The following is a 26,696-nucleotide window of genomic DNA, read 5'->3' as shown; positions in this document are numbered from 1 at the left end:
TTTTTAAGCTGTAGCCAGAGAGGGGCCAGTAGAAGTTCCTACCTTATTATAAAACTGTCTGCTGTTTAAGATACAGTACTCTCTTCTGTAGCCTAGAAGTGTTCAAGTATGTATCATGTTGTCCATAAGAGTACAGCGTGACTCGGCTAGAGTCAAGACTGGATGGGGAACCTCTCCGTTCCTGTACCACTGTGCAAAAAGAAATGCTAGTCATGAGCCAGAGAAAGAGAGCATATGACAGTACGTTTTGGTAAACCTAAGCTTAAATTAGCAATGTCCCAAAGCAGTCATCAGTAAGTACTTTTTCCTATAAGGAACATAAGCCTGTGTTAACCATGTCTTTAGAACATCTGGTATACAGGGCTCCTCAGAGGACTTGAGGAAGAATCCACTTTTTCATTAATCCTAATTGGGCTTAAGTGAGCTCTAAGCCCATGGCTGCTTTGGTCGGGATGAGGTCTGGGCATCTATAGAAGTGGAAGCTTAGGCACATCCTTGTTTAACTTAAGATTTGTAGGTTTCTAATGAAATCAGGTGCTTTCAGGTTTAGGCCTCTGTCAGGTGGAGGTTATTTGGATTGTATTTTTTCACTAATGCAGTCAAGTCCTGTTTTGGGCAGCTATTTCATTCCTTGAATCTATCCCATTGTGGCTACAGAATTAGTCCTAATTCTTTTTTGCAAGCTAAGGGTGAGTTTGCGTTCTCTCTACATTTGTCAGCAGTGTCCTTTTCTGCGTACCATGAAACAAGACAAGAACTGCTCAAGTTCAGGGTCTGTCAGCAGAAATACCATGCAAGATGCATGTACAAATGAGTCAAGGAGATGGACTTGGCCACTTTAATATTTCATAGGAGAAACATACTTTCTTTGAAGAGTTTCAGTGTCAAATGTTTATTGTTTGTGACTTTGAACTTCTTCGTTTTTTAACTCAAGATTAAAACACCACCTTCATGAAATTATTCTGAACCATTCTGCTTTTAAAATATTTTGCCCAAAGAACCCTTTTTGATTATGTAATTTGTTAATCATGATGTGCCATTGAATTGTTAATGGAAAAACTTGCACTACTAAAACGCTGCCTTTATAATTTACTTCAGCTAAATAACAAGAAAGCACTAGCTGGGGAGAACAACTTCACAGACACAATGAGACACATGCTGTCATCACGTTTGAGCATGCCTGACTGTCCCAACTGTAATTATAGAAGAAGGTGAGCTGATTTTTTTTTTTAATATGAAATCATAATATATCATTAATTTCTTGTTCGAGGAAAAAGGAAATACATTACTGGAACAAAGAGTGTGGTTACTTTAAATGAATGCTACTTAAACAAGATCCTAAAAATCTGTAATCTTAATTCTTGAACAGATGTACTTGTGATGACTGCAGCCTTTCACACATTTTAACATGTGGCATCATGGATTCTCCAATAACGGATGATATCCACATTAATCAGTTACCACTACAAATTGATTCTGCTCCGGATTATCTATCTGAGATCCGCCCACCCAGTATGTCTTCAGCAAGTTCAGGATCAGGTTCCAGCTCGCCCATTACCATTCAGCAACACCCCAGACTGATCCTCGCAGATAATGGTTCTGCACCAACTTTGTAAGTTCTTTTTCTTTGTTTTAAAATTTTGTAGTGAATTGAACTTAAGCAGGTGAGTTGCATTGGCTGACTATCATTATGTAATGCTTTTTTTGCCTTAGAAAATTATTTAATAATGATATTGTAGTCAGCAGACCACAACTCCAGCACTATATGTTGTGCAAACATAAATTTAAAAAAAAAAACCACAAACCTAAAAAACCCCAAACAAACCTGTAAAATTCTTAAAAATTTTTGAAGATGTTGACTTAACACTATTGCTAAAAGTGTGTGTAGTATGTACCTTCCTGCTTTGCGATTACAAGGACGTCAGATACTGATCTACTTTAGAGCATCATTTTAAAATGGCCTGTTTTCTTAGAATGAGCAAGGAAATTGGTGATCTTTTCTTTGAGGGTTGGTCATTTCATATGAATCAGTTTCATGCCAAAAAAGCCTTTATTAGGAGGCTTTTAGGATTGTTGAGGTTGTGTTAACTTGAGTCTTGCATCAAAGATTACTGTCCCTATCAGAAGTATATGCCACCCTCTTTCTTTAATTCAGATCACAATGACCATCAGATTTGAGGCATTAGTCTAATGGTAGACTTGTGCCCCTTCCGTAATTCTGAAGGATTAAAACTGCTTGGTAGGCTGGCTTCTGTACATGTTTAGGGTACAGCTAACCAGCAGTCTTCTCTGTCATGTGATATTCTAAAGGAATTTTTTAAAAAACCCAACTTCAGTACTGGTGGGAACACTAATGAAACACCTGTTGTCAGTACAGTCGAGGAAATTGGCGTTAGCATTCCATGTTAATATGGTGTAATGAACAAGGACGATGCAGATTTGTGGGATGTTTCTGATGAATATCAGTTCACTAAGTTCAGTTTGCTTTAAACATTTACCTTTGCATCTACTACCATCAATGGTTTAATCTTCCATAACAGGACTTTAGTTTCTGAACCCATTTGGGGAGTGCTTTAAAACAGATTATGTGGCGGTATGTTTAGCTACATATTCTTAAATGTGTGGTTTGCGATTTCTGTGAACTCTCATTAGTTCTGGCGTTGAGATATCCAAAATTGTTCAGTTTGCCTTTTCAGAAGCTAGTTTAGTTAAATCCAAGTATTATTTATTCGAAGAAGCCTATTTTTAGGGAAATACCACTGCTCCTTGGGGAAGGGCCATTTTATGTTTCATATCTGTTGTATTTTAGTTCCTCATTGCACATTTGAAATATGCTTAATGATGCCATCATGTAATTAAGTTTTGGTGCAGTATTTCATGGAATGCAAAAAGATAATGTGCACACTTTAGGAGCTCTTCTAGGAGCTCTGGTTTGCTGTAGAAACATGAACTAACCAATCTTTGCAACACTTCCTTGGAGTGGGTAATTAAACTTGCATGTTCTTTTACTAGCTCTCTGTGTGGAAAATATTTCCATTAAGTATTTTAGAGCAGATTCTGAAAAGCACGTAGATGTGGGGTTGTCTAGGAACTGACCGCTATTGAGAAATTTAAGAGTTACGGTGATGTGGTCAATGTTCCCTACTTACTGGTTTGACATTTAATGTATGGAAAAACTTTAATTTTATATTGTACTTTTTCCACTTCACACTTTCTGTAAAGGAAGTCATCGGCATAAGGCTTTTTTCATCCAATTAAAGGTCATCCATATCCTGTCATTATTAATTCCATAGATTCTTGGTCAGAAAACAGTGGTGGAAAAATATTTTACACAGAAATAGCAGAGAATCTTATTTTTCAATCCAGTCTGTCGTTCAGGCATGCAACTGCTGTATTCAGTAGGATTATATGGCAGGTTGCTTGATTTTACTTGCTTGAAAAAATAAGTTCAGTTAAACAACTTGAAAGACGATCCTTTGACTCCTGATTGGAACATTTGTACAAGGGATGCCCTCAACTTGATTTCATTTTGGTGTTCTACCTAATTTCACAGTAACCGAGGTTACTAAGCACTGTGATTTATCTAAGCCTCTTTTCCCCTCAGTGGTAGTGATGATGAAGATGTTGCACCATTATCAGCAAAATTTGCTGATATCTACCCACTGAATAATTACGACGATGCAGAGGTTGTAGCCAACATGAATGGAATTCACAGTGAGCTAAATGGTGGAGGTGAAAACATGGCATTGAAAGACGAGGTACAGCATTTACACTATCATTTTTCTGGCATATCTTTTTCTGGCAGTTGGATGTGCTCACTGGAGAAAGGCCTGTCCTTCACCCCTATGTTAATGAGTTAATGTTGTCCAGTCTCCTCAGGTGAGCAGTACTAGCAGCAGTTCCTCAGAAGCAGATGATGAAGAAGCAGATGGGGAGAGCAGTGGTGAACCACCAGGGACTCAAAAGGAGGAAATGTCTTTAGGAAAAAGGGCATTAAGGAAAGATGAAGCAAAAATGGATAGTCCACCACCTTCTTACCCCAGTCAGCAGGTACAGTAATCTAAAAGCAACCCTTTTAGTAAATTAATTTTTGAAATGTGGATGCTCGAATGATAATGTATTTATATCTTCAATTAAATATTTAACTTTTAATGTGTTAAGTTTTCAGTAGGTAGATACTATACCAAAAATATTTTTCAGCTGATTGTATATTGTCATGGCTAATATTTTCCTTTAGTCAAAACCTGAAATATGTTAGTTATATTGAAGGTGGCTTCAGTAAGAGGGGAAAAAAAAATTATTCTTGCCTGTATGAATGAGAAACAAACTAGAAAGCATTTCTACTTTGAAGTTTGAGCTTGGTCTTTGTTAAATATTAATGCTATTTGAAATTAATTGGGGTGGGGGGAAATGATGTGAATTCTTACTTAACAGGCACTTTTTAATATTATATCTGAAGACTAACTTCCCCTGATGAAACTCTGTGTAGTTAAATCCATTGCATGACTTATGGCATGGGTCTTGGGGTGTTTGGCTCTTTTTAATTTTTTTTTTTTTTTAAAGGTTTAAGGTTATTAAGCCCTTTACTGCAAGGTCACCAGACCACCCAGAGAGCCATGTCTAGAGTATCTGCTCAGCGGTGTTTGGTTTAACCTGAGCACCAAAGCAAAGCATCTGATGGACTTATTTTTGGGATTGTGTGGCTTTTAATTTGAGTTACCCTGCAGCTACAACACAGGCTTGCTGCATTGAGAGGGAACCTACCAGTCGCTTTTATTGCTTATTGTATAAAAGAATCCACATGGGAGGGGGCACCTTTGAGACCTTAGATGACAGTCAGGTGGGAACTCCCATTAGATATTCCCCTGTGGTTAGGATGTTTGTAAGGCCTTCCACTGGAAGTATTTTCTCGTGTGTTAAGTATACTAAGAGTATTAAGCTACTTTTCTTTCAGTGAGTATGCTGACATGTTTTACTCTGGCTGACCAATGGCATAATACTTATATGGGCTGAGACCGCTGTCAAACTAGTTTGAAACTGGTGAACAGATTCAGCATTTGTTGTGGAAAATCAAATGAGATTATGTAAGTCTGCTTGCCTTAGGGAAGCAAACTAAAATGCAAGATAAAAAGGCAGATTTAACTTCCTCTTTTTTGTTTTCTTTGAGGAAAAAGAATTTTCTCAGAGTTATTCTGAGGAACTCTTAATGTCTTCCTTTTTTTAGCCTGATTTTCTAATCAGAGCTGAGTATCTACCTTGTAACACTGCATTCAAGTGACTGATTTCACTGGTACATGTCATGTGCATTTCCGATTTTTTGGCATTATCTGTTGGGGTTGCTCATTTACGCAGTATCTTTATTTCTCTTCGGATTCCTTTTCATACTCAGTACCCGAAGGTTTGTCAGAATTGGATTTTGAATCTTGCCATACTGTTTGACATCTTTTCTCCATTTACATTTGTTAGTAGAATAGTATTGGTCTCTTCATGATACAATTTTTTTTTTTATGAGAAAGTTATTTTTTCTTTATACACCTAATTAATGCAATAACTGTATTTGGTTTATGAAATCTTTGGTAGTTAAAATATACCTTTTGTTAAAGGCTGTAATTCTTTTTTGTGATAATGAAGAGTTATTTGTTTCTGAGAGGAAGGCGTATTTAAGAAGAATACCACCTGTCAATTCTCTTCTAGAAAGCTAAGTTAGCTAATGTTGCTTTTTGGAAAAATGCGTACTGCCACGTTGCTGGGAAAAGTAGCAATTGGGAAGTGTTCCTGGTATTACTTCTTGTAAAATTATCTTCCAGTGAAATGTCAGGTGACAGTGGCAGGAAAAAGTACTGAGCTGAGAGAGGGAAATAGAGCTGCTCTTGCCTGGGCTGTTTTTCTTCCAAAGTCTTGAATCCTTTTGAGACAACAGAGGCTAATGATACCTTGAGATCAGTAAAAGGTTCTAATAAGGCATGGATTTCTCATGGTTGATGTGATTATGAAATTTTTTGTGAGAAACGTCTGCTTCACACAATCACAGAATAGTTGAGTTTGGAAAGGACATCTGCAGATAGTTTAGTCCAGCTCTCCTGCTCAAAGCAATGCCATCTAGAGAAGGTTGGTCAGCACTGTGTCCAGTTGGGTGTTGAGTATCCCCAAGGATGGAGGCTCCAGAACTGCTGTGGATAACGTGTTCCAGTGTTCAACCACTCTTATAAATGCTTTAAGTGGAATTTCCTGTATTTCAGTCTGTGCCAGTTTTCTCTTGTCCTTTCATGGGATACCACTGAGAGGAGTCTGGCTCTGTCCTCTTTACTCTCCTCTTCCCTGCCCAGCCAGGGAACGCACACTAATAAGATCCCCCTGAGTCTTCTGTCTTGAGGCTGAACAGTCCTAGGTGTCTCAGCCTCTCCTTGTATGACAGATGCTCCAAGACCTAAATCATCTTTGTGGTCCTTCACTGGACTCACAGCAGTATGTCCATCTCTGTTGTACTGGGGAGCCTAGAACTGGACCCAGCGCTCCAGGTGTGTCTCGCTAGTGCTGAGCAGAGTGGGAAGATCACCTCCCTTGATGTGCTGGCAGTGGTCTGCCTGATGCAGCTCGGGACTACCTCCAACTTTATCAGCTAATCAACCCTTATTACTGCTTTCTACACATACTGGTTTTCCATATGCTTGGAAAATTGTGGAAAATAATAATCCAATTTGAATTTTCATACTGGAGTAATTAATTGCCTAGTAATAATCAAATGCTGTCAAGGTTCCTATTCCTGTCTGTTCTTGATTATTTGCATCAGTATCTCGCTTGTTGTCACTGATTGTGAACACTAAATGTCTATATAGTATGAAATGCTGTCAGTTTCTAGGCCGTTCTTTTCTTAACTAAGATAAAGATCTTCCACTAGTGCTTTTACTTCACTACAAGGTTTTTTCCATTGGTATTAGATGAAAGAATTTTGTGGGTGCTCTGACAATATTAATTGATGTATGCAAAATGAAATAATATTAATGATTACTAAGAAAAAAGGATGGGGGAAGTAGCTGATTTTACTGTCTGTCAAGTAGATTGAACTTTATTATTATTGTTTTGGGGTTTTTTTTATTTTTATTTTCTTACAGGCTGACCAAGGTCCAAATGCTTGTGAATGTCACGTTTGCAAACAAGAAGCCTCAGGTCTAACAGCCTCTGCACTTGCAACTGGACGCCTGCCTGCTGGCCACCAGTTTATGAATCCTGAAAAACCTGCACATCCTGCACTTCATCTTTATCCTCACATCCATGGACATATACCATTGCATACAATTCCTCATCTGCCTCGTCCACTTATCCATCCCACTTTGTATACGGCTTCTCCCTTCACACACAATAAGGTAAGCCTGACGAAGGAGATGGATGCATTCTCACCCTAGGAAAAATGCTGTTACACCTGTATAAACTGGCATGACTGAGTATCAATGAAACCATGAAAGTTGCTTTAAATTGTCTGTTTATAGTAGTCCGTTTGGAGGGAATAGAGAGGGGTAGGGAACAGGACAGATTCAGACCTGGTGGAATGTTCATACAGCAGGGATAAGGGTAGCTTTTGTCAGGAAGACTGATAATTTTCTTACTGTGGTTAGAAAGCACATGGAGTCAAATGAGTATTGAATGGTGGAAACAGTGATGGGACTTTAGTCAGTGTAATAGGACTAATTAAATCTTCATTTCATATATATTGAAGGTCAAAATTTAATATTCCATTTTGGAAATAATATCCTGAGGTTTCTAGTACAAAATGCTAGTAATTTTTTTTTTTTTTTTTTGAGAAAATTGAGGCATAGGAGTCTATTTGTAATGGGGGGTTTTGTGCTTTGAGAGAACTTGCTTTTTTGCAGGTTCTGCAAAATTCTTTTCACCCAAAACTTGTAATAAGCAAGAGAAAGATGTGGAACAAGGACTGGGACCAGGTGACAGCTTTTCAGAAATATGAGTCAAAAGCAAGAATTACTATTAATGTGGTGGTGTTTCACATGCCATTTAAATCAGCTGAACTGTGGGTGCTGCTGAAAGGGGCAAAGACTTTGTCATTAGGTACATATTCCTGTTGTCTCCCTTTGGTCTGGTCCAGTGATCCTGTGGTTGCAAGAAGAGTAGATTAGTTCACTAAGATGAGTATTACTTACTCTTACCGTCCTTCTTAACATCCACTTTGTTTTTTCATCTTACTGGTGTCCCTTCCTTATCTCTGTTGCAGTGCACAGTGCACCAGTGTAACTGCACTGTGCCAGTCTGCCATTTCTCAACAGCCCACTGCCATTCTTCTGAAACCCCTAATTGTTGTACCCTACCTTCTGCCATCCTTCCAGAGCTCTTTTTACATATGGCAGTCTACTCAAGCTCCCATCCATCTGCTCAAGCTCCCATCCCTGATCTCTGCTGTCTTTCCTTTCAGAAGACCTTTGTGTAGCGGAACATCTGCAGCGCACTGTCAAGGCTGCACCAGAAGCCCCACGCAGAGTAGCAGGCTGCTAGCACTAAGTGGCTTTGTAATGCAGGCCAGATCTTTTAGCTCTGGCACAGCACCTGAACCAGCTGGGCTCCATGTATTTATGTGGTGCTGGAGCTGGAAAGACATATGTGGAAGCTGAAGCTTTAGGGACCTTTTGCCTTTGAAGAGCCAGCTGAATGTAGCAGAGCTGGTAGTAAATGAGCTAATAAGCCCTGTTGGATCAGGCTTGGTCTATCATGGATAGGCTGTTCTGCCCTGTGAAGTGTTTCTTTGTACCCATGTATATGAGTTTTCTTTAATGCAGGGTATTCCAGCCTCTCCCACCTTCACCATTAGTCAGACAATGAAAATCCTTCTATATAGAAAAAGGAGACTGGGTATGTAAGTATTTTGTTTGGCCATGAGTGTTCAGACTTTCATGTCTGAAATGTCATTGGACTCAGCTGATATTTTTAATATCTATATCTACTTCTGCGTAGCTTTTCATTGCATCAAATCTTGTGCAAAAATAGAACAAACTCACTCTTCCCTGACTTTTTTAAACATGACAGTAATTGAATATAATGCTTGCATTGCACAAGGTCTGTGGGAGAAAGTTACTTTCTAGAATGTGAATAAACAATTTCAGCCAGAAGAAATGCGGTGAGCCAGAACAACTTGCCTCTATAAAACAAGAAAAACTGAGTGTTCCCTTTTTTTTTTTTTCCCCTCCTAGTTGCTTCTTAAAATAAAACAGTGTATTCCTTCCCTGTTAAGTTTTAAGTCAGGAACCTGTTAATACTTGGAGATTAAAAAAGCAGAAGAATATAATCAACTTTAAAATGATGTTTTCAAATAACAAGTGTTTTATTTCTTTTTCTGCTGTGCTTATTTTCAATCCTGAAGTGTTTGTAATCCCTTTATCACAGTTGTCTTATGTGGTAATGATTATCATGTCATAGAGGATTGGTTTTGGCAGCTTCGGCTTTGAAAGGTAGTAATTCCTAACAAGTTCTACATATATACAAATACTGTTTTTAATTAAAAATGAAGCCCTACCAATATATATTAACCCACGTATTTTTAGAGAACGCTTTTTTGTATTTATCAGTTAGCTGAATCTAAAAGCAATGTTTGTGATTATAAAATATATATATGTACATACAATCTATGTAATGTATTATCTGTACTAAAAATCAACAAACCAGTCTTTTTATCATTCTGGGAAATACTAATTATGCTTTTTAGAATGCCTTTCACAATTGAAACACTATGATTTGAATATTGCTGTTGGAGTGACTGTGTAAGCAAACAGAATATTAATGAGGAAAATACTCTTTATTTTTGTAGGCATTACCGCCAGCTCCAGTTCAGAATCATACAAACAAGCATCAAGTATTCAATGCATCTCTCCAAGATCATATTTACCCAAGCTGTTTTGGGAGCACTCCAGATTGGAATAGTTCTAAATTTATAAGTCTTTGGGGATCAGAGATGATGAATGACAAGAACTGGAATCCTGCTACATTTTTGCCTGATACGATTCCTGGTGAGGGTTTGTTAATACTTCACACTGACTATTTAAAAGCCTTATGTTTTGAAATGGAGTGTGGCACTTTTTTCCAGGAATGGTAGGTTTCATCATCATGGTTTTATAAGATGAGATTCTGGCAGAGATTTGCTGCCATTTCTACGCCAGTGGGGCTGAAAATTGAAAAATAAATTCTTATGTATTGGGAAGAGGATGCTAAAGGCAAAAGAATAGCATGCTATTTTTCACCTACAGTCATTGTAGAGGTATTTTTGTCTTCAGAAGTTTAGGGTTGCAAAGAAATGGGAATTAAGGGGAAACTTAAATAATTTTTGGTTTTCTGCCACAAAGGCATGCTCTTTTTCTACAGGGTTGTAAGAGCATGTGTAACATGGTACTACATCCTACTTCTTAAAATGTGCAGAGATAACTGCATTGTCATACAAGAAGACAGAGGCATAAATCAAGCAAAAGATTACTTTAAGCCAGGAAGCCTTTGGAAATACTAATGGTTACAGTGAAAGAGAATAGAAGAGGAATAACAACAGAGAGAGATCTTTCTATTCACATAATAGCAAATATTAAAATGCCTTTTTTATTTCATTTGACTTGTGTGAAAAAGGAAGCTTGGTTTTGTGTGTTGGCTTTTTTCAGACTGATCTGCTGCTAACCTGTGTCAAGATAGTACAGGGATATTTAAAAGGGAAAGGCATTAAAAGCTTCCCCAGTAGGACAGCCCATCCATTTACAAATGTAGTTAGGGGTAGCTGTTCCAACAGATGACTAGTGGCAAGCTTGTGTGGAAGGTCTGTCACAAAGATGTTACTGTAGTTAGCTGGAATTTCCAGTAGGTAAAGATAAGATTTATGATGTTATATTGATAGAAGGATATGTTGTTCCTGCTTATAATTGTTGCATGGCTAACCTGGACTTCAGATATTGAAGCTTATATACTTAGCATGTAAAATGGTGTACAATTTTAATTTTTAAATTATAAATGGATAAAATATCTGTAGCGTCTTTGCTACTTGTTAACACACATTTAGTAGTGTTCTTAAAATTGTAACTTTAAGGTTTGTGACTTTTGCTTTGAGACTTCTTGGTACTTTTTGTTACAGCTATATTTGCGGGGGAAGGAGGGGGAAAGGAGGATCACTTCACTAAGCCTACCAAGCCAACACTAACAACATATCCTTGCTTCTCTGCATCTAAATTATTGAATGTTTAATTCTAAATGCCATAAAGACAATTCTGTAATTCTGTGATTCTTAATAACTACGTGTGTTTCAATTGAAGGGAGTGATATATTAGCACCAGCACTCTCAGAAATAAGACCCGAAGCACTTCCTACTACATCTAGCAATGAAGCAACAACAGTTATTGACAGCAAAGAGAAAAAAAATGCTGCAAAGAAGAAATGTCTGTACAATTTCCAGGATGCCTTTATGGAAGCTAATAAAGTTGTCATGGCAACCTCTTCTGCCACTTCTTCTGTCTCCTGCACAGCAACTACAGTGCAGTCAAGCAGCAACCAATTCAAAGTATCATCCAAGAGACCTTCGTCGATAGGTAAGGATTTGTAATTCATGTACAGCTTAACTGACTCATGTACATTTAGCAAACCATAAAGATTTGTATATGTTTATTTTAGTAATATTATGTATCTTGATGATTTTCTTTAATTGCTGTTCTTCTTACTCTTGAGTTACAGTCTCTGTCCTCCTGGATTAAAGAACTTTGTAAAAGACCTTGATGTTAGGTTTTGGAACTGGTAATAGAAAGATGTTGAAATACTGCTGTTTTTTACAGAAGCTGAGAACATCCAGCACTTTGTGTGATTGCTTGGGTAGTTAATGGCGACTTATTAATTACTTTTAATTGTAAGTCGCTTCTTTTTTTTCCCCAATTTAGGTGAAGTGTTCCACAATATTAATAAAGAGGACCATAGACATTCTGCACCAGTTGCACCACGAAATAGTCCTACCAGTTTAGCATCCCTTCCTTCGCTGTCTCCTGCTGCACTGTCTCCAGCCTCTACACCACATCTTCCAAATCTTGCTGCTCCTTCTTTCCCCAAAGCTGCTGCAACAGCCCCTGGATTTGTGGATCCTCATTCAGGTCTTTGTCCTACTACAGTTGCACCTCCTACTTCAACCACAGACAGCTCTGTAAGTGCCCCACCAAGTGTCTGCAGGTAAGTTTGTTGTTGTTATTGTTGTTCTTTTTTACAATAGAAGGGGAATTAAAATACAGATACCTCTTCTCCTTTGCCAATGGTTGTAGTGTGAAAGAAGAGCTGTCTGTGTGTTCTGCAAATGAGACTGAGTTTAGATACTTAGTATGTAACTTGGTGTGAGACTTTACAAATATGATTTCCATTGCAGAATCTAGTTCCTGAGTTTAGAGGCTTAAAAACAAATGTTTTCTCACTTTTAGAAATATCACCTGGGATAAATAAGTCAAGCTCTATTCTTTCTTACTCTATCTTGTTGGTGGTGATTGCTGCTGAGACACAAACCTGTTGTATAATGTATCTGTCTTCTGTCATTTCAGCATTACATGGCAAGCAGGAATGAAAAGCTGTGAAAACTTAAGGAGTCTGTAGACAGATTTAGCTCAAACTATAAAAAGGTTTTGAAACCTGCCACATAGTAACACATTTTCCTGACTACACTTAAGACTTCTTAGGTATCAGTCCCACCATTTATACAGTGGTTGTAGTGTGGAAGGATGTTCTGATTTCTGAAGGTTTTCAAAGGTCTTGGAGGTTGGGAAGAGTTGTCTTCTGGTAGTGTTATGTATTGTGGCAGACTGACAATCGTGCCAACTCTTCGATATGTCTGAAGAGTGCAGGCATAACAGAAAAGCAGTTGAGTCATTACTTTAAGTATTCTGACCTGCAGGGCTGTGGTCGTGGTTGCTACGCATGTAGTCTGCTGGCTACTGCAGTAGTTTTCAAAAGATGATGTGATATTTAGGTAGAGTTAGTTAACTGCATACCTGAAGTGCTTCTAAAAATGCCCTTATTTCTGTTATCAATGGGTTTTATTGATGATATCACAAAAGAAGTAACTGTTCTTTCCTGTTCAAGAAACTATTTGCAGTTTTGGAAAGAAACTCTCTTACGTAGTGCAGAGAGAGAATTGAATATAGGATATTTAATGCGATAGAAATCCAACTTTATCATCATGTCCAGGTGCTAACATGACAAAGTAATTTTAGTTCGTAAGGAATGAACTGGGAGAGAATCTAGAAACAATTATTGCAGTCTGTATGAATCAGTAATGTGCTATAATGGGGAAAAAGTGCTTTATGCTCTAGTCTTTCAATCTAGTGACTGAGCGACAGAACTAACGAAGCCTTGATTTCTATGGAATTGTATCTGTTACCCCTAGTGCGTGCTATCCCAGTGTGCTGCTGGGCACTGTAATGCTGACTCTCAACAGACAAGAAACAGTGATGCAAGGGCTGCTCAAACTGACTAGTCAGAATGTTTGCACTGACTGGCAGTATTTCCTGTTCAGCAGTTCTGCATGCCTTTTCCCTAACTGAGATACTGAAGTTGAACAATTTTTCATTTTGTCCTGGTAACTAATTCTTGAGAAACTTATTGGTAGGGAGTGGAGGGGAGTAAGATTAGAAAAAAGATTCACATATATTTTGCAGATAAGACAGATTATGGCTTGTTTTCACCTTTCTAACATAAGAATGAAGAAATACTAATCCTAGATGAGTGGATTTTCTTTTAAATACTTTTGAAGCAAGATCACATCAGTTTTAGAAGAACTGGGTAGATATGTTGGGTGCACAGTTATGCAGAGCTCTGGAGGGAATAAACTGCTATGTACGTGCTTATTGAAGAGACATGCTAGTATTTCCCCTTGAAAATAAAGGTGCAAACAGGGTAATGGGAACATTTTGGTTTTATCTGACCCTGAATTTTTTCTTAAAGTCAAGAGGTTGCAAATCTATCTAAAACCAGGGGATTTTAGAAATAAGTTGAGTACTTTGCAACTGCACAGCTCTCTTCAACTCACAAGTGATGAGATGGGCAGCAGTTTCAAAACCGTTCCATTTAAAAAAGGTAGAATCACTACTTCTGAAACCATTTTACCTGTTTAAAGCCAGGAAGAACAGTTCCAAAACTCATTCTCTAGGCTGCTCATTCAATGAGTCACTAAATGAGGTTTTATAAATCACTTTCTCTTGTATCATCTTATCTTGCTGTTTGGTTTTGAGCATCTCCATTTGCAAGCTACTAGATGAAGGCTTTAGGATTTGATGCGTCACTGGTGGCTGATTTCCCAGTTTGAGAGTCATTGTTCCCGGTAGATGTACATAGAACTGTATATGTTTTTTGAAATACCTTATTTACTATAATCTAGAGTTTTTATAAGCTTTTTCTTAATTTAACATAGTGATCCTGATTGTGAGGGCCATCGCTGTGAGAACAGTAACACATATGATCATCAACAGTACGATGGAGAGGAGAGCCAAGATGAAGACAGCTGTTCAGAGCACAGCTCCAGTACCTCAACATCCACAAATCAGAAGGAAGGAAAATACTGTGACTGCTGTTACTGTGAGTTCTTCGGCCATGGAGGAGTAAGTTGTTGGATTTTAAATTGCTTTTATTTGCTTTTTTGTCACTTACTCATCATTGATTGCATGTGATTTATCAGACTGCAACTAAGGGAGTGGCACTGGAGCTCACTCAAGAGAAAGAGTAGAAGGAGCATGGTTAGAAAGTAATTTTCATCTTTGAAATGAAGGTCTGAAACAAACCTTTCCAGCTGAAAGCAATTCAATAAAAATGACTAAAAGATTTAGGAAGCAACTGACTTGCATAATAGATACCATGTTTGACTGAAACTGCGAAGAGGGGCATTGAGCCATTCTAATAACTTTACAAAATTCATGCACTCATCTGTAGTAGTGTAATTATAAATAATGTGATGAGTTTGAGTAAAAGTACACTTAACATAGGATATTTTTTAAATGTTTGTGGCAATTTATGAGCCATTCTCCCATCTGTAAAAATAGCAATCCTCAAAGTATTCACTTGAACTTGATTTTTAAAAAAAGGAAAAAAAAGAAAAAAGAAACTATTCTTACGTAGAACTTAGGCAGTGTAAGTTTAAATTATACTTTTATCAAAGGAAAACCCAAAGTGCATTTTCCCTGTTTTCAGTATTACAGACAATTTTATTTACTGGTGCATTTTGATAGGCACTGACTTGTATTAGTACTTAAAGGGTGTTTTGAAGAAATTATGGATTTCTAAAGCATGTGGGTTATAAAATCTTTTCCCTTATGTTCTTTATTTGAATACTTAACACTTTGTTTGAAGCATCCTGAAGTTAACTTCATACACATCTAGTGAATTCTTGTAATCATATCTTTTCATTTGCACAAATGAAATGCTAAAAGCTGTTAAGTTGCCACATTAAATTTTTTCTTAACTTAAAATTTCATTTTCCTGCTGGCCTCATTTGTAAATCTGTGTATAGTCTGGTTTAATAATCAGTTAACTAGTAGAATTTGAGTGTCTGGCATTTTTTTTCCTATTTGACATACATGGCCAATAAACTGAGCTTTTATTTGATCAGATGCAGTTTCATCTTAGGGCTTGAAGTGAATTAAAAGCCCCTGCCCTGTGGCTGAAAGGGGCAGGGAGGGGATCCCGTTTCTCATTGCATATTCCCACCATGTCCATGATTGATCTGTCTTTGATAGGTATCTGATTGCACAGTAAGTTATTCATTTTGCTGAAGTGGCAGAACGCTACAGGATTTTTAAGTTAATGGGCTTTGTTTTGCTCGTTTAATGAGTTGAACTGGTGTAGCTCCAAACAGATGGGCACCAGATCTGGTGCAGGAAGGGAGAGGGTAAGGCAGCAGGAGGGGAGGAGGAATAAGAAGTTGAGAGGCAGGAGCAGTGGATGGGAATAGAGATATGAAACATGACGCAAGGATTCAACTTGCAGCAGTGTTACCAAGTTATTGATGCGACTCTGCTGGAGGTACGCTGGCATGCTTCAGTGCAGGGTCATCAAGCCTTCACAGTTACAGCCCAGAGGCCCATGTAGCCTAAACTCTGAAACAGACTTCATAGAAAATGGAAACAGCAGGAAATGTCTGCTCCTTTCAAATTTTCTAATGTGGTATACCGATCACAAGAGAATATGGAAATCTTCCTGTTTGCTTTTAAAGGTATTTGTCGTCTTACTTGTGCGTTCCTCCACAAGATCAGTCATTCTTTCAGTTGGAAAATACAGTTCACAAGCTAGCACCAAGTCTGACAGGTCTGTTGCCTGTTAAATACACCTTCAGGTATGCATACAAACAATAAGGAGTCTGATATTCAGGTTTGGACTTTCCAAGTTATTTGAAGGTTTCTAAAATTTCAAAACCTCAAAGGTCTTAGGTCAGTGAAATTTTTATATTTATTCACTAAACTTTTGTCTCATGTCCTTCAGCCTCCAGCTGCACCAACCAGTAGAAATTACGCAGAGATGCGAGAAAAGCTTCGTTTACGTCTAACAAAAAGGAAAGAGGAACAGCCGAAGAAACCAGATCAGATCTCTGAAAGGGAAAGTGTTGTTGACCATCGAAAGGTGGAAGACTTGCTACAATTTATAAACAGCTCTGAAACCAAACCAGTAAGCAGTTCTCGAGCAGCCAAGCGAGCCAGACATAAGCAAAGAAAGGTAAGACATAAAAGTATGTTTATCCTAGACCTTATGTTTTTGAATCTGTGTACTCTCTGTAAGTATACCACTGTATACTGACTTTATAATAATAGTATAATTGTTTTCTTTGTAGTTTGTGGTACACTGCCTGTTTGTACATACGCAGCTGGCTTACCTGTTCGGATACTGCCTGAGGAGTTATATAGTAGACTGGGAAGATTCCTCACAACGTCGTTGTCTTGTGTTTTGTTGCAAGTCAGCTTTATATTGGAATCTTCCACACTTTAGAAAGCTATTTCTAAGTGTCAGAAATGTTAAGAATTTGATTGTTTTGTAGAATTGACATTTAAAAGTGGGGGAGGGGTTAGAAAACTAGTGTTTCTGTACTGGGATAATGGTTATGATAAAGTATCTCTGTAGGAAGCCAGGAGACATAAGGTCAGTGCTTTTATGAGAGAGGAAAAGTTGAGAATTTATATTTTTAGAATGATTGCACTGGGCACCTTGCTGTCCTGATTGAAAGAGGTTAAGTGCTAGGCCACATGATGACATGAAGGGCTATCCCAAGCTGGAGTGAAGTGGCAAGCTGCAAAGAGGGGGCAGGGAAGAAAAAATTACAGGTTGCTTTCAAATGAAAATTGGCAAAAACATTTCTAAAAAAACTCCAATGTATAACAGTGAAATTATTTTTTGAAAACAGTATTTGCTGAGTTAATAGAGGAAATATATATATAAAGTTGAACAAGCAGGAAATTGACTTTTCTTACTGCAATTCAAGTATCAGCCTTAGGTATAAAGTTCAAGGCTCAATGAGATTGGTTGCTGAATGTTTCTGAACGCTGATAAGCATGTTGTGTGACCGCACTGTAAATATTTCTTGTTTGTGAATTTCCTTGCTGGAACTAATTCTGTGTTCTTTAAATGCTTCCATGGGTTTGGAAGACCTGATGTTCACAAGTTATATTCTTTATGTTCATGTTGTAGCACTATTCAGCAACTTGAGGGCTTAGTGAGTTAGTTATAAATAAAATTCAATTTGCAAAATTCATAATGCAAAATTAACTTTGCTCTTGCAGTGCAGTTTGAGCATAAGCAGTGGAAGATTCTCCTAGGGTATTTTGCATGACTTCTATAACTGTGAAAAAGTAATCCCATACAGGCACTTCTAAATGTGCAAGAAAAAGATGGATGTGATTGTTCTCAGTTTACGATTTTCTTTCTTTTTTGCTAATAATGCAAGATCAATGCTGCACAGCAAAGTTTTAGGCATTTGCAGTAATGGCTGAAAAAAATCCCTTGTGTCTTTGTTTCATGTGGTTAATGAACTTATCGCTGACAGCAGAAAACTTCACCATGCTTACTATTTTTGACAACTTTTAATGTAACTTTATGTGCTTAGTGTTTTGCTGTAAGATGTTTTTAATGATTGCTTTTCCTAATGTTCATGAACACTGAAACAAAGCAACTCTGCTACTGTAGCAAGAGAACAGGTAAACGATACAACATGATGCAAACTTGAGTTACCTTAGTAATACATGCAGTTGTTGAGAATGAAGCTGAATGTTTTGTTTTCAGCAGGTTTTTGTTCAGCAGGTTGTAGAAAACTTTGATACCGAGTTAGGCTTAGCAGTAGCAAAGAGAAGATCAACAGCTGGCATTACCAACAGTCAAATACGTTACAGAAACACAGAAATATAGAAAGGATTTTAATATACTTTAAAGGGCAGCTTTTGTATAAATAGCTATTTGCTTGCTGTGCAGACTTCTGGATTAAGTATGTTCGTATGTTAACAACCTAGGATTTATAATGTAGAGAAAAGTAGTAATAATTTCCAAAACATTTGTCACTTTCAATAAACCTATTGTTATTTTGTAGCTTGAAGAAAAAGCTCGACTTGAAGCAGAAGCCAGGGAGAGGGAGCATCATCAGTTGCTTGAGGAACAGAGGCGGCGTGAGGAAGAAGAAGAAGAGAGGCTGAAACAAGAATTACAACGGCTTCAAGAACTTCAGCAGTTGCGGGCTGTGAAGAAAAAGAAGAAAGAACGAACAAGTAAAGACTGTCAGAAGGTGGACATGCTTACTCGAAACTGCCAGGCAGTGAAGGAATCTGTCCCAAACGCACCCGAAGACATTCACAATGGTACACTTGAGCAATCAGAAAAGATAGAAACCTCCTCCGGTTCACTGTCAGGACATGTGAATCATACAGAACAGAGGCCAGTTTCAGAGACAGGCTGTGAACTGTCCAATCCTGTAAACACTAGAGACTCAAAGCTGCTTTATCAGAAAGAGGGGAGTGTAAAGCAGCATGAGCCCCTCTCTTTTCTGCTTGATATTATGCATCAACATAAAGAAGGAAACAGCAAACAGAAACTAAAGCAGATAAACAAACCGTGTGCTGAACAAGTGAAAAAGCCTCTTGAATCCCCCAAAGCAGCTGAAATTCAGACTAAAACCAGAAACCAAACAGAATCCAAAGCAAAAGCAGCAGAGCTCCCAACACTTGCAGAACCTAAAAAAGAGGAAAAGAAACTAAACAATAACAACAAAAAGCAGTTAAACCATGTAAAGGAAGAGAAGGCACCTGTAACAAGTGAATCCCCTTCACCAAGTGATCAGCAACAAAATAATAAGCTAATACTTGCAGATTCTCCTCAACCAAAAGGCAAGAACAAGAAAAACAAGAAGAAAAAAGGGGACAAAGTCAACAATTCCATTGGTAAGTGTATAAGAAAGTTGAAGAATTCAGGTTGTTTTTTATCGTTACCATTTAAGTCCAGAAATTTGAAATCTTTATCTTCAGTCATTCCTGCCAATGTAGATTAGAGAAACAGAAAAACTGATGCCAGGAAAACTCAAGTCACTGTAATGATAACAATTAGGAGATGCATAGAGCTTTAGTAAAGAGGTGTAGGATGCTTTAAAGAATGAATAAACTGGCATATGCTGCTGGTTTTGTTATGGGGGTTTTGTCAGTTAAGAAAACCAGTCTCTTCTGTAAAGCCTATCTTGCTTAAAATAAATATTTAAAATAATTCAATAGTATGCCAAAATCCATTTTGAACTTCTTTAAAAGCAAGGTTGTTTCTCATACAGCATTAAGAGTATAGTCTAAAGTTGGTCTTACTCTTTGAGCAAGGAAAGTAAGGGGATTCTGCAGCCAAAGACTGATCATTTATGCATAAATATGCATTTTCTCAGTGGAAATAATTCCTTTCATATATTAATTACATTAACAGGTAAGTAAATACAAAAACTAATTTACCATTTTTTATTTGCCAGAGTAAAAACTTAGTGGGATGTTAATGAGTTGATAATATTGAGTGTTTTCTCCACATAAATATTAGTTTGTGCTAGTAAACAGATTTTTTAATTTATCTGGTAGAAATAATAAAACCTTAGAGGATTGAGTTGACTCAAACAAGTTGCACTTGCATAATTTTCTTCCCAACATATTTTTTTGTGTTCCTGAAAACATCTGACAGCTAATACCACAGCTGAGAAGCTCATGCAGTGCTAGCTGGTTGGCTTTGTCAGCACACTAATCAAACTGCCATTCTTGGGCACCAGTTTATTCCTGCACATGCTTGGTCCATGCTGGGACTGCCAGTTGGGATGGCCATTTTGCGGTGTGGACATCTGTCTGCTCAGAGCACCCGGTCATTCCCCTGGGATCACCTGGTAGCTGAGTGGTAACGGTGCATAGATTAAATGTCCATTCACCAGAATGACTTAATATTGCAGTTCCTGCTGCTGTTCTGTCTAGTAAGCACATCAAGATATGAGACCTTAATCCACTCTGCCACTGTTTCAGAATGCTTATGTTATTAAGCTTTGTTACAAAAATGTAAACCAAATTCTTAGTTGTTGCAAGTGCTAGGTATAGAGCCCGACTTTGGTTTTATGGTTTCATGCTTGGGTTGAGTCAGCCCACCAGTCTGTCTTTTTAACTCTTGTTATGTTCAGTGTTTCCATTCCATGTCAATCGAGCAGCGATACAGCATTGAACCCTTTTCTTACCTTAGTTCTTGTGCATACTGTGTTGTGTGTTTAGGTTAGGTTTGGGGGTTTTTTAATTTACTGAGAAGAATGTGCTCCAGTCAATGGAGCAAGACAAAACTCTAGAATTAGGAGCAGAAAGAGAAGACTGGAGAAACCATTTGAAGACATTTGAAGGAGAAGCTATTGAAGGGGGGTGGTGGTGGAGGGTGTTTACTATAGGAGAATACAGGTAGCTTCCTGCATCTTCTCCTTCTCCCGGCCCCTCACCATTGTTTTCTGCTGCTTAAATCAAGAAGGGTTACAATTTCTGAAAACTGATGTTTATATGTGAAAAAACATAAGGACTTGTTTCTGAATTTATAAAGAGATAATTGTGCTGCTTTCTGAAGAGTTGGGACTGGATCACTACTTTGAGTAGTTCTGACTTCAAAACTACAGGAAAGATAATGAAAAATTGTATATTGCAGTTAGTTGTAATTTCTTGAAGACATAGGGTTGATGTACCAAATTAGCGAAGGCACAAAAAATGAACTAAGGAAAAAAAAATAGAACTAGGATAATTGAAAGAACATGAAAAGAGGGTAACAAAGTTTGTTGGGTTTTTTTAACTGAGTTTTAAAATGAAGTGATAAGGCAGTGAACATTACTGCTTTTGGTGTGATGTCTGTTTCTTGAAGAAAGTAATTCTGGCAGAGTATTTTAACTCCTTGTTATGAAGAGGCTGAAGAAAAGTAGGGGTATAGGGAAGCCCTCTGTTTATAGGGCTTTCTGGTTCTTCAGAAGTAAATTGCATGGCAAAGATGTGCAACCTTTAAACTACCAGGAATGCCTTTAGAAAAGAGTTGTTTGTTCTCATAATCTCAAGGATTCTAGTGTCCTGATGTGTACTAGGTGGTTTTGGTTAGTTTGTCTCACCCTTTTTGGAATGTATTCTGAAGCTGCTTCAGAAATGAGATTGGAGTATATATGTATAGGAAGATGCTCAAATTGTTTTTTGCAAAAATTTATGCTTTCCTACACATTTTTTTTTTTTAAGTACCAAAGAGAATCATACACTGAGACAGTACAATATACCAACAGACTTTAAAGAGACTTTGTTGCTATAGCTGAGACCTAAATTCAGGCTGTATTAAACTATGTTAATAAAAGTCTTAAAAAAAATTCCTGACTGTAGGTAGCATGACTTCATACTCTTGCAGACACAGCCTGATGATCATGTCCCAGGGGGAGTACAGCAGCTCTACAAACCCAGAATTCTTAAAGTATTTTTCTTTATAAATACCATTTTTAAAATGTTTCTAAAGCTGCCTTTTCTGTAGTAAGGCCAACAAATTTCAAGCAGTTGAATGCTGTTCATTAGCTATCTGATTCTTTGTACAATTTGATTATTCTCATGTGTATTCCAGGTTTATTGCATCTTTTGCAACCCATGCAATCAGTAAATTTATTGTTGATTCATCTGTCCCTTGTTCCCAGTGTAACTCCTTAAAGGCTGAGCAGAGGTACTAGTATAGGTTTTTTAAGGTGTCTTTTTAATTATAAGTTTGTATTAATTCAGCCTAAACATGAATAATCAATAGCCTACAAAGTTCAGGCAGTTCTCCAAAAAACACCTTTCATGCAGCTTCTTCAAGCTTCTTCCTCTCTCCTTCCTCCCTCCCCATGGAACCTAACATTGTGTCATCCTTTTTCCTTTGTAGATGATGTGTTTCTACCCAAAGACATTGATCTAGATAGCGTGGAAATGGATGAAACAGAGCGAGAAGTGGAGTATTTTAAAAGGTAAAGTGCCATAATCCCTACGCATAAAGCTGCTGTGCTTCCTCCCATATGCTGTGGTTTTTAAAAAAAAAAAAAAAAAAATCGCACCAACCCACAACTTAATAACTAACTCCTAGCAGAAAAGCCTGTGTTGTACTGTGTTGTAACATAGCAAATCCTGTTACAGCTGATGTTCTCAATACTATAACAATCACCAAAGCTGTAGATCTATGGGCACAGATCGTAGCTGAGTAGCACAAATACAGAAATGAATGCCAGAATCATCTGTGTGTCCCCCAGGTTCTCATCAATGCTTTCAGAATATCCTCAGTTAACATTTTTTTTCTATAAGCAAAGTTTGCATGAATATTTGTTTTATCCACACTGACCAAATACTGATTAGTGTTAAAAAAAAAAAAAAAAACTATGTTAGGTGTTAATTGTTGAACAAATAAAACTATGTTTTAAATTCCAGAGCAGATACTTCAAAAAGGTTTGTTCATGATGTTTTCTTCCTTGTTTATAGGAGCTGTTAGTTTGGAATTTTATACTGTACATGAAGTAGAGATGGTATAACTGTGGGATATTAGTTTATGCAAATCAAAGAGGGGATGTTTATGCTAGTGCAGTGTCAGTAAAAGAATAATATGAACCTATGCTTGTGAAACGCTTTTCTGTGCATTTTGGTTGCCTTAGGGATTTACACATCACATTAGTTATGTTTAAATTCCTCAAATATGAGCAGACAGCTCATGTTTAAATAATGTAGCACATGTTCTTCCATAATACTGAAATCTACTCAAGTTTGTGTTCTTTAATGGTGGCTGGGTGTACTAGTTTCCCATGAATACATCTAGTAAGCCTTTCATCACGATAGCCAAATCTGAAGTGTTACAAGCAAATCAGTTTCCTGCAGTTGAATAATTTAGGAATCAACAGTAGTATTTCATGAAACAACTAAAGCCATCTGTTTAAAGGGTAGGGTTTTTTAAGAAAGGGCTTTCAATATGGATTTCAAGTTCTTTTCTAAATTTATATAGTTTTCGTAGTCTGTGTGCCTGGGATATAATGTATGTCTGGGTCTTGCGAAGGACAGAGTACAACTGCTTCTCTGTGCTGCTTATTATTACTATACAAAATGCATATGTCTGTGATTATTTATGGAGTTACTCTATTCTTAACAATTATTTTTGAGTGATGCAAATTAAAGGATTTTTTTTAAATCAGAGTGTAGGTTTTATAGGTGAAATGTGGCATATATTAGTGCTAGTGTTGGTATAGCATAAGGCTTTGTTATGGGTTTCATGGAATATTCTTAGTTTCATTCAAGTTCGCAGTATCTGTAAAAATAAAATAAAGTTCTTTTCACCAATTCCCTACTCTCAATAGGATGAATGAAGTAGTGTCTTATATTTGTAGAAGTGCAGCTGAAATTTGGAGATAAACTTGTCAAACGTGATTCTAAATGAAGAGTTAACACTTTTAACTGTACTGTTTTGTAATCAGTTCAGTAACTGGTGTAATCTACTCCTGTACTGTCATCTGTTAGCAAGTGTGTGTAACTGTCCAATAGCCCTGATAGGTGCTGTTCTTGGGGAGAAAAACAGCTACTTAATGCAGTGAAGGCACCTTTAATGCATATGTTTTCTGTCACTTGATAATTTCCAACATAATACTTAGAAGGCTAGCAACATTGCTTGTTTTAGTAACCCTCCATGGCAATGAGCTGCACAGGCCTACTGAATTCATACTTTTTACTGATAGTTTGTTAATTTGTCATCTTTCCTTCTTGCTTTGTAGTGGCGTAATAGATGGATACTTTAATTACACCCTGACTTCGGAATTAATTTTGCAAGCTACTTTTAACTTTAGCATAGAAAGAACAAAATAAGTCTAGCTCTTCTAACCTTCCACTGTACCTTTTCTATTTTGCTTCTTCTGTCTGCTCCCCTTTTTCAGCTTTCAGTTGTTACAGAAGCTGTATAGCCTTCCAGAGAGGGGTATGCACTACCTTGATGCTGTCATGCAGCCTTTAGCCTAAACGAGTTACAACTTGCCTTGATAAAGTTCTTCAGCATGAATAACTGTTACTGAAATGCCTGCATATGCCAACCTTTTTCAAAAGTTCTTCCATAAGTTGTGTTCAGTGAAAGCGAATAAGTAGATTTTTGTTCTAAAGGTGCTTTTTCCAGGCATGTGGGCTACTTATCTGCTGTATTTATAAACAAACCTCCTTTCCCTAGGTCTTTGTCTCAAACATAACTTCGCTGTATTCACAAGAGAAGCAGCCGTGTCCCATGCCATTGGTGCTTCTGCTTTACACATCACCTATCACTCATTCTTACTGTTACAAAGTTTTTGGTAAATAGAGCAATGTCATCTCTGTTTCTAGTTAACATTCAGCTAGCTTCTGTGCTGCTAAATATTCAGTGTTCTTTGCTACTTCATTCACTTACTCATGATAATGCAACAGTGTTTAAGGTAACTGGTTTGTGATACATTTGAGTGATGGACAAGTGATTTTTTTTTTTTTTGGTATGATTTTTTAAGAGGTTTTGTCTTTCTGAATGACAGCTGCTTGTCTAAAGAGGGATAACACCTGTGGTTTGATTTTAAGTATATTGGTTTCACTTTATCAATTTTTTCTTTTCAGATTCTGCTTGGATTCTGCCAGACAGACAAGGCAGAGACTTTCCATCAACTGGTCCAATTTTAGCTTGAAAAAAACCACCTTTGCTGCACATTGAAATGACACAATATGGGGAGGGAACCCTGCAGGAATCAATGAACGACAACTCCACTTACCTGTCCTGCTGTGCTGAGAGCTTATCTGGTCTTGAGCCAGTGCTGCCTTGCCTTGTCCCCAGTGCTGTGTGGATCTGCACTGAACCCTTTGGCCTGATAATTCTTGCGGACTGAAAAATTGCCACTTTCTACCTGAATTTGTTAGCTTGTGTGCTTGTAGTCTGTGAGTGAGACTTACTTGATTGTAGCTGTATGCCGTTGGAGTTGGAACAATAGCTCTTTTCCATCTCCTTCTGAATGCCTTGGCCTCAAAGACTTTAAATTGCTTAGGCTTGGGTGGAGGCCAAAATACTAGTTTGCATCATCTGCAGTGGCTCCTGTCACTTCTGCATCTAGCTATGTTTTGTCATTCTGACTCCTGACAAAGGAATGGACCTAGTCAGTTGTGCTTTCATCTGCTCCAGAATTCTCCTGACATGACTTCATGAAAAAGAGGCTCTTATGGGACAAGTATTTCCTCAGTTCTTTCACAATCTACTGTTTAAGAGTGTACAAGTTACGCTATTTGTGTTTTGATTTTTTTTTCTGACTTGTAGCCAGCTTGTGTAAGAATACTTGCAGAATGAGAAAATTTAAAAAAGAACAGTACTCACACTATCAAATCTGTTATAGAGTGTATAATTGTATTAACACTGAAGCCTAACTGGCTACTTTTTTAACATATTGTTAAGTAATATTAAAATCATGTCTTTCTTTTTGAAAGATGGAATACATTAGTATGGCAGAAGACTTGTGTCTTGCTTTTTTCTGCTTGGGTGGGAAAAGGGAAGAAAGAAACATACCAAACAAGTAATGTTTTTCTAAACTAAATTTCATCTTATGTCAAAATTGGTCAGTGAATGCTACTCAACTTTAGCGTATTCCTTGTTTGCCAGCTCAGCTGATGGTAAAACCTGCTGTCTGCTAGAGCAAGGAAGACTCCTGCTGAATGCTGGAGTTAAGTTTGTGAATTCTGTGAATTACAGTAATGCTTCTATTTCAATAGATAATTTGTAAGAAACAAGGTAATACAAAAATTTCCAATTTAATATCAGTGCAGAAATGAAGCAGATGGGCTCAATGCTGCTATGGTGTAAATAGTTAACAATATGGTAATGTTATACAGGTTGCATAGTACTGCCCAGCGTGGAAGAAAACTGGTAGTTTAGGATTTTGATCTGTGTAGAGATATTGCACTTGTATAAGTATTTCTGATACTGTGCTATTTATTCAGAACAGAGACAACAGAATCTTTTTTTACTTCCAGATGACCATACTTATACAAATTATGTCAGTCTTCCTTTTTTTTTTTTTTTTGAGAAAATAGTACTTCCACTCAGCATGTATTTAAAAGGACTATATAGCTTCAAAGCCCAGTAATGTCCTTTTCCAGAACCATTCCACATTTTTCTTTCCTCTACTTTTTAACACATACTTTTTTTGTGATATACCCACTGGGCTTGGG

General features: G+C 37.4%; 1 protein-coding gene across 3 annotated transcripts in view; it reads left to right on the top strand.

The window, feature by feature from the left end:
- Positions 1–25,945, top strand: part of FAM193A (family with sequence similarity 193 member A) — an 81,673-nt gene extending 55,728 nt beyond the window's left edge. For all 3 annotated transcript variants that reach the window (XM_052780636.1, XM_052780635.1, XM_052780637.1), the window contains 13 exons: positions 1,099–1,211; positions 1,370–1,612; positions 3,605–3,758; positions 3,871–4,050; positions 7,113–7,364; positions 9,812–10,010; positions 11,289–11,561; positions 11,904–12,186; positions 14,411–14,597; positions 16,471–16,701; positions 18,560–19,403; positions 22,387–22,468; positions 25,101–25,945. In XM_052780636.1, the coding sequence (XP_052636596.1) occupies positions 1,099–1,211; positions 1,370–1,612; positions 3,605–3,758; positions 3,871–4,050; positions 7,113–7,364; positions 9,812–10,010; positions 11,289–11,561; positions 11,904–12,186; positions 14,411–14,597; positions 16,471–16,701; positions 18,560–19,403; positions 22,387–22,468; positions 25,101–25,194 (3,135 nt within the window). In that variant the 3' untranslated portion in view covers positions 25,195–25,945. The remainder of the gene's footprint in view (positions 1–1,098; positions 1,212–1,369; positions 1,613–3,604; positions 3,759–3,870; positions 4,051–7,112; positions 7,365–9,811; positions 10,011–11,288; positions 11,562–11,903; positions 12,187–14,410; positions 14,598–16,470; positions 16,702–18,559; positions 19,404–22,386; positions 22,469–25,100) is intronic.
- Positions 25,946–26,696: the final 751 nt, after the last annotated feature.

Source organism: Harpia harpyja, chromosome 2, assembly GCF_026419915.1.
Source record: "Harpia harpyja isolate bHarHar1 chromosome 2, bHarHar1 primary haplotype, whole genome shotgun sequence".
NCBI lineage: Eukaryota > Metazoa > Chordata > Aves > Accipitriformes > Accipitridae > Harpia > Harpia harpyja.
The sequence above is the reverse complement of the archived record's forward strand: the minus strand, read 5'-3'. Positions and strand labels throughout refer to the sequence as shown.